The 12477-nt window shown below is 39.4% G+C and overlaps 1 protein-coding gene across 6 annotated transcripts in view; it reads left to right on the top strand.

Annotated features, from left to right (window-relative positions):
* Positions 1–10994, top strand: part of suco (SUN domain containing ossification factor) — a 77002-nt gene extending 66008 nt beyond the window's left edge. For 5 of the 6 annotated variants that reach the window (XM_078218080.1, XM_078218082.1, XM_078218079.1 and 2 more), the window contains 6 exons: positions 2058–2145; positions 3957–4061; positions 4451–4605; positions 6776–6867; positions 8702–8760; positions 8926–10994. In XM_078218080.1, coding sequence (XP_078074206.1) covers positions 2058–2145; positions 3957–4061; positions 4451–4605; positions 6776–6867; positions 8702–8760; positions 8926–9369 — 943 coding nt within the window. In that variant the 3' untranslated portion in view covers positions 9370–10994. Of the gene's footprint in view, positions 1–2057; positions 2146–3956; positions 4062–4450; positions 4606–6775; positions 6868–7008; positions 7274–8701; positions 8761–8925 lie in introns of those variants that run through there. The other variant, XM_078218083.1, reaches the window with a different exon arrangement.
* The last annotated feature ends 1483 nt before the right edge of the window (positions 10995–12477 follow it).

The following is a 12477-nucleotide window of genomic DNA, read 5'->3' as shown; positions in this document are numbered from 1 at the left end:
GTATGTTGTCATTATTGTAAAGAAGAAAAATGTTTGTTTGCAGCAAAGTCCCAGAAACACCAATGGAGTGAACAGATCGTCAGTTTTAGGTGTTGGCTGAGGGATGATTATTGGCCAGGACACTTGGAGAACTACAGTGATGGTCCTTGAATAGTGATATGCCATCTTCTGTATCTTGTAAAAGAGCAGATTGTGTTTTTGTCTCATCCAGAGGATGGTACCTCAAAGTGCAGCATTCTCTGTGCTGCACTGAAATGTTGCCTTGGACTGTGCTAAAATCATTAGTGAAACTTGAACCCACAGCCTTCTGACTTGGAAAAATGGTACTTGTTACTAAGCTAAGGTTGATGTAAAGTTGTTTGCGTTAACTTTTCTTTCCAGTTATTGCACTAGTGACCACCACCATTCTTGACTTGATTTCTAAGGGCTATAGAACATTTGCATCAGTTGGTCGCGAGTGTTACTGAACCTTGTGTTTATAATTTTTATTGGATAGCATTGTAATATTTAGCCACTTTTATTCAAAAATCTGATTTTCTGGGGTGTTGCTCATGTGCCTCAAGTGTGTTGAATCATTGGGACACGTTTTCAAAGGTTGACTCTTGGTACCTTGTCCCGTTGGCCATTATTCATGTAGACCTGGCAAAGCATTTAACCGTAGGACATCTTGCAGCCGCCCAATTGTAAAATCCAGTGAACACTTGAAGTATCTGAATGATGGGCTGTTAAACTCATCAAAAAGGAACTGAGGTTAATTACAGCACCTGGGCCACCACCATGGCTGAGGGCAGCTGATTTCAAATTTGGGATCAAGCCTGGGGCCATTCTGATTTATGATGCTACTTGCTAGGTAAAGTTGCAGAGCCATTGAGGGAGCACCTTCAAAATTCTTTACAATTAGTGGGGGGGGGGCGGAATTTCCTCTGGCACTTTGCCAGTCATTTCAATCGCCAGTTGAACCTTCTCTTTAATGCAGCCCCATTTCATACACATGTTTTACTTTCTGTCTTTTCGGTGTCGAACTCTCAGCTCCCCATCCTCCTGCTAAACCTTAGAATCTTTTCTAAGGTGGCAGTATTTGATTTTAGCATTGGGCTCAGAACATATCTGTAAAAAATCTTAGTTCTTGGGCTCAGTCTTTCTTACACTGAAATGTCACTGAAATTATTACTAACTAAGCATTAGTTATTGGTAAACAGTAATAGGTATTGTCTTTTCAAATTAAGTTTTTTAAATTAATGAACTTTGACGTTTGTATGACTGGCTCTGTGATTCTGTTAGCTTCATTAATTCAATAATCGTACTGATCTATGTATACTTTGCAAGTGAGTCAGTGATGGCCATTGAGTCAGAGGATGCATTACAATGCAGCAACCTTTACTGGCCTTCCCTCTATCATAGAACCATAGAAAATAGGAGCAGGAGTAGGCCATTTGGCCCTTCAAGTCTGCTCTACGATTCAATATACTCATGGCTGATCCTCTATCTCAACACCATATTACTGCTCTCTCCCCATACCCCTTGACACCTTTAGTTTACAAATCTGTTTTTCAGATATATTCAGTAACTTAGCCTCCACAGCCTTCCCTGGTGGAGAATTTCACAGTTTCACCAACCTCTGAGTTAAGTAGTTTCTCCTCCTCCTCGGTCCTAAATGCTGTATCCTGAGACCGTTGCTCCTTGTTCTGGACCCCCCTAGCTAGAGAAAACAACATTCCTAAGTCTCGTCTATCCAGCCCTGTCAGAATTTTGTGTTTTCATTAGATTCCCCCTCATTCTTCTAAATTCAAGTGAGTACAGGCTCCATTCGACCCAACCTCTCATACAACAATCCTGCCATCCCAGGAATTAGTGTGGCGAAGTGGATAGCTTCATATTGTCCACATTATGCTACATCTGCCATTTATATGCCCACTCACTCAACTTGCCTATATCACCCTGAAACCGCTTAATATCCTCCATGCCATTCTCATTCCCAAATTTTGTGTCGTCAACAAATTTGGAAATATCAAATTCTGCCATTGTATTCTTGAGAAATATTATGTTTTGCTTTCTAGGTATCGCAAACAAATGGAAGAAATGCAGAAGGCATTTAACAAGACCATTATAAAACTACAAAATACTTCAAGAATAGCAGAGGAGAAGGTATTTTATAACAATACTTCCAAAAGAATATCCAGAAACCTGCTGATTTAGTATGTTATTATGTATTCAGGCCTACAAATCAAGAAGGCTCTGAGTTGACTGAGACCAGCAGTGTAACTGTTGGCCTTAATCTGTGTGTATCCCCTCATTAGTTTTTTCTCTCGTGATCTTTACTAATTCTCTTCATAACTGTCCTTTCCCTTGTGTCCTCATGTCTGTCTGTCTTGCTCATGCACTGAATCTATCTTTTTACTTCTGCCGCTCTTTGTCTAGTTCTTGGGTCTTCCCAAGCTCGACCTTTCCCAGCTGCATTTTGGCTGGATTATGTGGCCAGTGACAGAGCAATCATACTCACTGCTGATCTCTGAAATCCACCTGCAAAGATCCCATTTTCCGACAATTTAAATATGGTGCCACCTTAAAAGGATCTCTTGGCATGCAGCAGCAGTGATGTCACACTCCAATAAGCAACCAGTTGGATTGAAGTATTCTCACAGACAGCAAATCAGGAAGTTGAAAAACAGTAAATACCTTCACTTTTAAATTTTCAGGGGCCAAAATAAATAACCAAATGGATTTAGAAGCCAAAAAAAATCAATATAAACGAACTTTGAAAAAAATATTTTAAGAATGTAAAATTTCCAATCATACGGAACAAATTTGACATTACACAAATATAAAATTACCAGTGAGGGTATTTGGCAATAATTATGAACTTAGTTCACTATTTTTAAAAAACCCAATTGCACCCATTCACCAAAATAAAACTTTTTCAAGTTTTCCCTAGTGAGACTAACAGCATAATGGTGGACATTCTTATCAATTCATGAGTTTTCCTATTTATTCTACAAGGGGAGGGGCGCAACAAGTGCATCCTTTGGAGGAGCAGAGAATCACTCTCAGCAGTTTCTGGATTTTCATGATTTGTGCATGTGCTGACTCCAGAAGTTGCTGTCAGTTTCGATTATGTAATGATGGTGATTAATAGTTTTGCTGTCAACACTACTGCAAAATCTGGGTTTTAACTTGCCTCTGGTAAAGGATTACGGTAAAACCCAATTCTTTTCGCAAATGGAAGCTTTCATTGGAGCCATACCCATGTGTTTCCTGTTTTCAATGCGTTTGGTGATTCACTGATGATCAAATGTTACCAGGTGGGTGGCACAGTGGTTAGCACTGTTGCCTCACAGCGCCAGGGACATGGGTTCGATTCCTGGCATGGGTCACTCTGTGTGGAGTTTCCATATTCTCCCCGTGTCTGCGTGAGTTTCCTCCGGGTGCTCCGGTTTCCTCCCACAGTCTGAAAGACGTGCTGGTTAGGCGCATTGACCCAAACAGGCGCTGGAGTGTGGTAGCTAGGGTAATTTCACAGTAACTTCATTGTTAATGTAAGCCTTACTTGTGACTAATAAATTAACTTTAACTTTACCTCCTAGAAATTGCTGTTTGGTCAATTTAAAAATAAAAATAAAATTAATCTTTTCCACTGCCCAGTTGACTTGACTTGTACTTGGATCGATCAAATAACATTTAATGGAGGAACTTGTATTTTCAGTGAGAATCATCTGCACTTTTAAAAATAAATTGTGGGTTGAAGTAAGCAGGTCTCTTTTTCCTCATTCCCATGGGAGGAACTGTTCAAAACAAAACCCAGTTCAAAGCTGAGTAGAATTCTATAGCTTTAAAAATAACTTTCTTTTTAAAAAGCGGGTAGAGCTTTTATGTCCTGGTGTTAATTTTATTGATTTCTATTTTGGAAATACTTTGGGCAGCAATTTGCTTGCTGATTGTTCCGATATCTTTCAATACAGGATCAGCGGCAAACTGAAGCAATTGGTTTGCTACAGGGGCAGCTTGCAAACATGACAGAACTGGTGAGAAATCTCTCTGAAACGGTGAAAAAATTAGACCATGAGGTAAATAATTTTTAAAGCACTTAGTAATTGGTATTGTGAAATTATATAGAAACTTTCACATCTTGATTTGAATATGACTGTTTTGATTAAATTGCCTTACTTAACTGGATTCCTCCTATGCTTCACAATTAAGTGGCTAGAACAATATTAGTGTATAATGCCCTTCATTCCTTTTACGAAATTACAAATCCTGCTTGGTATATGTTGTGCTGGAAGAAGCTGCTCCTTGTGATGTCAGCAAAATATATACTTAAGATGTAAAATGACACGTTCAGGATAGCAAATGCTGCAGTTCCTTGAGCTAAATGAAGAAGCTTCTTTGTTAGGTAAATATTTGTAATACTGATAGTAATTTCTGCTTTTAACATTTCAAATATATTTCCTACCAGGTTTCTGATCGTCAGAGCTACCTTGTGGTTTCCTTAGCTGTTTGTATCATTCTGGCTGTACTGCTCTGTGTGCAGCGTTGCTGGAACAACCCTATGTCACAAGATGTTCACTCACCTACAGTTCCCAAAAGCAATCACTACCCAAGCCCAAAAAGGTAATTGATTTATTTTTTGTATGCTTGCGGCTTGAGACTGGAGTTGCACAAAATAACAGTTTTAAATGGAAGCTATTACCAGAAAGATATCTTTTTATCTTCAGTGGAAACTTGTAGCAAAACTCTACCTTAAATGAGATTTGTAGAAAATGTACATACTTGGGCAAATATACCTCAAGTTTAGGATGCTGCAGTGGCACAGTGGTTAGTACTGCTACCTCTCAGTGCCAGGGATCCAGGTTTCATTCCCGGCTTAGATCACTGGAGTTTGCATGTTCTCCCGTGTCCGCATGGGTTTTCTCCGGGCGCTCCGGTTTCCTCGTGCAGTCCGAAAGATATGCTGGTTTGGAGCATTGGGCATGCTAAATCCTCCCTCCGTGTACCCGAACAGGCACTAGAGTATGGCGACTAGGGGATTTTCACAGTAACTTCATTGCAGTGTTAACGTAAGCCTACTTGTGACAATAATAAATAAACTTTTAAACTAAACCAATGATTTTAAGTGCTCAGTGTATGTACTACATTTAGAAATAGAATGCAAGAGGGAATGAGAATGCACCTTGCCATAACTCGGCTGATATCTGCATACGCAACTAATCTCCCTTGCAGTGGGTGAGGGAAAACTTTTTACAGCCTTGTGTCTCTCATACTGAAGTCTGACATGCAAAAGCGCACAAATGCACACCTGTGCAGTGTGTCAGTAAGACATTGTGCTAATATTACTGATCACAATATATAAGCAAGTTTGTGATTGTCAGTTAAGTCCTAAAGCTACAACTTTTTAAAACCTGTTGGTCTGAGAAGTTTGAAATAAAGAGATCAAGTCTGACTATCCTTGAGTTGTTTTATGCTGGTTTGCTTTAGTAAATATTCCAACATAGTTCATGCAAGCCAGTACTATTTTTAGTGTGTGCAGATAGTATCACCAAGCCAAGCAACAGCTTCTGCAGTAGCTAAATTGAGTTCTCTGAGTCCTTCACTGAATTTTGTCTGGGGGCAGTCTCCAATGAGGAGAGTCATTGATTGGGGTTGACAATAGCTGCAGTCCTGGTTCCCTGCAAGGCCCCACTGTGCCACTCTGTTGCACAAACGCCATGACCATTGCGGAAATGTTTGAATGGTGTCCAATTTTGGCGTGGCAGGTTGGGGGGGGAAAAAAGTACTAGAATAAAAGGGCAGATCTATTACTTAAACTCCAAGAGCTTATTTGCCTGAGCCGCACACAGGTTTTGACCAAGAGGGCAATTACCCTGCCCGCATGCTGCTGAAATGTTACTTTGAGTTTTGGAATGTAGGATGGAACGCCTTTTAATTATTTCTGATTTTCCTTCTCACTTCTGGGAAAGTGTCTGGCCTCCCACTTGCCATGTGCACAGCATGGTTTCGATCATGAGTTCAGCAGTGTTAAGGAAATGAAACCACTTGAACTCCAGTTCTTCAACATTAAAAGTTTGAAATCAGTTGCAGACTACTTACTATTCTACTTGGTATGTTTTGTTTTGAGAGGCTTATGGGGGAAGATTTTTTTGGATGGACTTTAAAGGGATGCCATGTTAAACACCACCTGTTTTAAGGATAACCAATGCTTCGGAATTGTGTATAAAATTATTTGCAACAGTTTTTGGCTATTTGAAGTTTATTAGTTAGTGTCACAAGTGGGCTTACATTAACACTGCAATGATATTGTGAAAATCCCCTAAAGTCAAACAGATTAATTAACAGTCGCCACAGTTGTGTTTTGTAACTTTTTTTGTTCAGTGAAAGGAATAAATGGGATGCTATTAGTAAAAATTGTATTGCAGACTTTTCTGTTGTGCCACATTTAGTGTAAAAATGTTTCTGCTGTACTTGGTGCAGTATTTCTCTTGGCATTCCAGCACAGTTCCCCATGTTATGGATCTTTGGCTGAGTTTACAAGTTCAGGCCATCATTAAATCACTGTGGGCCGGTGGCTGCTCTGTATCCAGGAACTGAATTTGAAAGAATTTTGATTTTTGAACTTCAAAATATAGTGAAGTTCCTGAAGTTTATTCTTGTAATAAAATTGTTGTTTATTTTAATTAGCTACTTGTGCACTTGTATAATTTGAACAATGCGCTTAAGATAATGTAAGAAAAAATATGTTTAATGGAGGCAATCCTGATTTAACAACTTCTTTTCTATTGTATAGATGCTTTTCTTCATATGATGACATGAATCTTCGCAGACGAACTTCGTTCCCCCTTGTTCGTTCAAAGTCTTTTCATTTACCTGCAACAGAAGGTGAATTTTTAAACAGTTACTATAAGTTGCTTATACAAGCCATCACTGAATTTGAAACCTGAGCAGTACCTAATATGAAATCTTCTGTTAATATTTGCACTGGCTTATTTTTAATGTTTTTCTTCCCTCGTTATTTGTTAGCACATGGTAATCAACAAGAGAGAAGTTTATCATCACCAGAGGAAAGGTTCAGGGGCCAGCGCAATAAATCAGTCAGTGGAGGAGATATATCATCGGAAGGCAGTACAGTTCGAGGCAACTCAGTGCGAGCAGAATCTTTTCTTTAACTATGTTTTGCTGAATAAAAGTTGTACCTCAGTGATTTGACAACAGCAAGATGTGAGAACTTTAGTGCTAAGGACCATCATTAGCATATGTGAGCTGTTTTCCTGTTGCAGGTTTGAAGGCAATTTTTAAAATTCCTTTGCTTATTGTTGCACCTAACTAAATTACCAAAATAATTTGGAATTCAGCACCCATTTTAGAATGAGTGAACATACAAGACGCCTCGCTGAATTGCAAGCAAGATAGTCGCAAGGTAGTAAAGTGATTGTTATGGGAACAGTAATGCAGACATCTGGACTAAAAATTCTTTCATAGAAACCCTACAGTACAGAAAGAGGCCATTTGGCCCATCGAGTCTGCACCGACCACAATCTCACCCAGGCCTACCCCCATATCCCTACATATTTTACCCGCTAATCCCTCTAACCTACTCATCTCAGGTCACTAAGGGGCAATTTTAGCATGGCCAATCAACCTAACCCGCACATCTTTGGACTGTGGGAGGAAACCGGAGCACCCGGAGGAAACCCACGCAGACACGAGAATGTGCAAACTCCACACAGACAGTGACCCAAGTCGGGAATCGAACCCAGGTCCCTGGAGCTGTGAAGCAGCAGTGCTAACCACTGTGCTACCGTGCTGCCTAAATCACATGACGCCTCGCTATTTTAATTCAATCATTAGAAGCCTAGTTGTTTTACCAAGTCCCTTGAGGGAAGGAAGTTTCCTACTATACCTGATTGGACCTGTATGTGACTCCAATTTGGTTGACCATTAATTACCCAGTGAAGTAGCCTAGCAAACTACTCGATTGTTTCAAGCCACTGCAAAGAACATGGCCAGTAGCAGTTCAAAAAGCAGCATGTTATCACCTCCAGAAAATGCCAGCCATGTTAGTGACCCTCACATTGAATATAAATTATTTTTTCCTTTAACTCAAATAACTATAGTTACCAAAGGTATTGGGTGACTTAGCAATTTAAACAGCTTCTGTCTTAAATTTGTCTGATCTCCAGGCCATTTGGTTACATGCATTAGAACATTTTTGCTTCCTTAATACATTTTCCTTTCTGATTCCAAACAATTAATGGGCTTATTTTAATGCAGCTGTACTTGCTTAAAGGTTGAATTTCTTGAAATTATTCCGCCTTGTTGGATATTTGGGTCGGATTTGTTAAGAGGCAGGTTGGAGGATTGTTTAACACTTAACTTTTTCTCTCCCGAAAGGTAGAGAAGAAAATTGATATTCGTGAAAGTAGGGATAGACAGATGGCTGGCGAGGCCAGATTCACTGTACACACACTCTAAAGAGCAGCTCAATGCTTTTCTTCCCTCACTTTAAATTCTCAAGTCATTTAAGCTTTATTGAGGGGAGATGAAATTTGTTGCATTATGTTCTCTTCAGGCAAGTGAAAACGCACTAACTTTAATAGGCAGATTGCAAATTTACTTAAGTCTCCCCTTAGAAGTGAGTTAGTAAATGTGAATCCTTGTTTTTACCCATGTCACAGATTGCTAATATCTATACCAATTTCTATTCTTTTCTTAGTGGGTCCAGATGACTTGTATATTGTAGAACCACTAAAGTTTTTACAAGACAATAAAAAGGTATTGTGTTATTTATCTTAATATATTTTTGACTCTAGTTTTAACTGTATCCTAATAGTAGATGACCAATGTTCTCACCAGACTAGCAGAAAGGACGTGTATCAAGATATTTTCATTTGAGTTTGCAAAAGTTATGAATTTTTATTTGTGATTTTTTTTTAATAGAAAAAACGCGGCAGAACGAAAATTGAGAAGGTTCACACTATAAAACCCACAGAGTCTGTAATCCCAATGGTTAATGGAGGGATAAAACCTTGCAAACCTCTTTCAAATCCAAGTGACTTTTCTAGCACGGGTGTTGTATACAGTTCTTCTCATAAAGGTCCTCCATCTGAAGGGGGTTCAGAGACCTCATCGCAATCAGAAGAATCTTATTTTTGCGGCATTTCAGCGTGCACGAGCCTCTGTAATGGACAACCGCAAAAGACTAAAACTGAAAAACGATCTTTGAAAAGGAAGAAGTCAAAGGTCACAAATCAAGGGAAGTTCATTAGTAACTTGATACAGACTAAATCGGGATCAATGCCAAGTTTGCATGATATAATAAAAGGAAACAAGGATATTACAGTGGGAGCATTTGGTGTCACAACAGTTTCCGGCCATGTGTGATTGTGATTTATCGACTTGGATTGGAACTGCCTCTTCCTATTGTGTTTATGGTTTACAAGGTGCTTTCAGCCTTGCAATGCCTGAACTTCATGCTACTAATCTACTGCTACGAGAGTCTGTCTTCAGGGTGGAGAGAGTTGCACTTTTTTAGCTGTCCTTAATGGGAAGCAACACTCTGCAAGTCAATTTTGAAAGGGCACATGAGACAGAAGAAGAATCTCCCAGATCTTCTGCAAGGAGATGCAGTGGAATTAACTGGATTAAGAATCAGTATAATTAATTGGTTACAGATGGAACAGGGATTAATGCATACTTTCTGCATTGAGCTGTATTCCTCGTTCTTGCACCTTTCCATATTTGTGCCTTTGTATATTTATAATGTAGCTGAAAGATGGAGATATTCAATCTCTGATTTCCCTTGTGTTCAGCTTTCCTTTTAATTAGGAACGGCACGGTAGCACAGTGGTTAGCACTGCTGCTTCACAGCTCCAGGGTCCCGGGTTCGATTCCCGGCTCGGGTCACTGTCTGTGTGGAGTTTGCACATTCTCCTCGTGTCTGCGTGGGTTTCCTCCGGGTGCTCCGGTTTCCTCCCACAGTCCAAAGATGTGCAGGTTAGGTTGATTGGCCAGGTTAAAAATTGTCCCTTAGAGTCCTGAGATGCGTAGGTTAGAGGGATTAGTGGGTAAATATGTGGGTTGGGCCTGGGTGGGATTGTGGTCGGTGCAGACTCGATGGGCTGAATGGCCTCCTTCTGCACTGTAGGGTTTCTATGATTCTAATTATACAGAATTTGACAGTGTAACACTATAGTGCTGTAGAGATGGTCTGCGCACAGTCAGATGGACTTCAATTCCAAAAAGTCAAATGATAATGGGAGAGGGTTCCAATGAAATAATTATTTTTCTGCAAATCAGCATCAAATTCAGTTCATTGTAGGTGAGTCGACTACTTCTAAATTGGCTACAGATTTGTATGAATTTCACCTGGTACTTTCACATCCTGGTACAGTGTTTTTATTTCTGATGCGTATATATATTAGAAAGGTAATGTGTGAAAGTGAATTTTTTTTTTGAATGTATATATTTGTGAACAAATGAGTTGTGTTCGAGGAGAGCATTCTTTAATGGTGAAACATACATGAGATGTCAAATCGTTAACTTATAGTTCAATGTGCACTTTCACTTTTTTTTTATTCCAGTGTCTTTTGCTGAATTGAAGTTTGTCATATCCTGTAATGTAACTAATTTAATACTAGATTTCATGTGTTCCATGCCCTGCCCAGCTCAAGCCCCCACCAAGTTTGCCTCTGCTGGCAGTAATCTTACCTGGCTGATCTGCACATTAGCCACTCACAGCACTTGAAGACCGTTTGTTATGGGTCTTTGCGAACAGGTCTAAAGTTAAGTAACGTTATTTATATGTTTTTAAAATTTGTCGTTTTGAGTGCTATGCACAACACTGTGGAACAGGAGCATAATGTGACTGCAGAGCTGTAGTGCCATTAGAAAACTGTGAATTTCTAAATAAAACTGAACACTTTATTGTCTTTGCTCTGTTAAAATAAGTTGAATTTCCTTTACCCCTTTTTATTAGATCCAGGAACTAATAAAAAGAATTAAACATTTGTTTGTTTTCGTTACTATGCAAACAAACTAATGAGTGGTCAACATTTCATGGATGATGTTTATTCTTGTCATCATTCATGTTACACTCGCAATCACTGGCACTTTTTCCCAAGTGACTGAACCTATTTCAATGTACTAGTGCAGGGTTTCGTAGAACCCTGGGGTTCCATGGGAGGTTTCCAGGCGTTCCACGGCAGGGCAGGCTGATGTATAAAATTTGAAAAAATACTACAAAACTGCTTGTCTAATCAGAGGCTACGTGGACAGCCAAGTGACTGGGAGAACAGGAGAGAAAACAGGCCTCGGACCATCAGCATGTAAGAGAAAGGGTTGAGGGTTTGTGTGCAAGAATGTTCCAGCCGCACTTGTCCCATTAAAAATGGCCAAAAGGTATGACTTAATTTTAAAAGTTCTTAAACATACACACATTGCAATAGAAAAGACTTCCATATATATTGGGTTTTTTCCTTTTTTAACCATTGTGCAAGAACAATAATTCTGTTGTGAATTAACTCTTCAATATAAAAATGTTTCTCAGGAGTTCCGTCAGTACTTTTGAGAGGTCAAAAGGGTTCCATGGCTGGAAAAGTTTGGGAAACCTTTTAGTGTAATATCACATGGTGTTGTTTGCAGATTTGACCAGTATGCAAAAGATTAGTACTATGGACTGAAAGACTTCCCCTATGCTTGACTTGCAGTTGATAATCCTCTCATCTGTTTGATGTTGAATTTCCCAACTTAATTCCAGTCCTATAAATATACATGATGGTCCAATCCTCCTCTTGATGACTGTCATGATGGTTGAGACAAAAACCTTTTTGAAAACTATAAATATGTTCTCTTTTTCTTTCTTACTACCCCAAAGTTGCATTTCATTTCTCCTTGTTCTCTGCTCATGTTACTCTTCTTTCCTCCCTATTCTCATTCTCTCTCTCATCTTCCTGTCTGTCCACATGTGTCTTTGTTTTTTTTCTGAAGTCTTGCACATTCCCAATACTGTTCTTTCTTCTTGCTTTCTCTCTCCACTCTGCGTGCACACCCTCAGCATGTTCCTGCTCTTCTAATCTGCCACTCGCCAACCCTGGCTAGTTTCTGCTATTTTTGTCATTCTACCCATTTTGTTACTGTTGGCCAACTTCAGAGCAGTGTACAAATTCAAACAGGCAATTTTTTAACTAAGCAATTGTTGCAGTAGAATCCTGGCAATGTTCTATTTGGTAACCCTACAAGAGAGACTCTTGTTTAAATTTTTTTTGTGCTGATTTTTCACCAGTTTCATTAGATTTTGTGCCCCTCAAATTTGCATGTCCATTGCCCATCTTGGACTTTGACCTTTAACCGTTGCTTGTTGCTGGAGCTCGATACAGAGTGGTGTGAGACTAACATGTTCAAGGTTGTCTTGTTGAAACAAGGGACAATCGGATGAATTCTGCTCCAGCAGAGCTCTTTTGCAAATCAAATGCCTCTTAACCAAATACCCAT

The sequence above is a fragment of the Mustelus asterias genome, chromosome 8 (genome assembly GCF_964213995.1).
Source record: "Mustelus asterias chromosome 8, sMusAst1.hap1.1, whole genome shotgun sequence".
Taxonomy (NCBI): Eukaryota; Metazoa; Chordata; class Chondrichthyes; order Carcharhiniformes; family Triakidae; genus Mustelus; species Mustelus asterias.
This window is presented reverse-complemented; position numbering and strand designations above follow the sequence as displayed.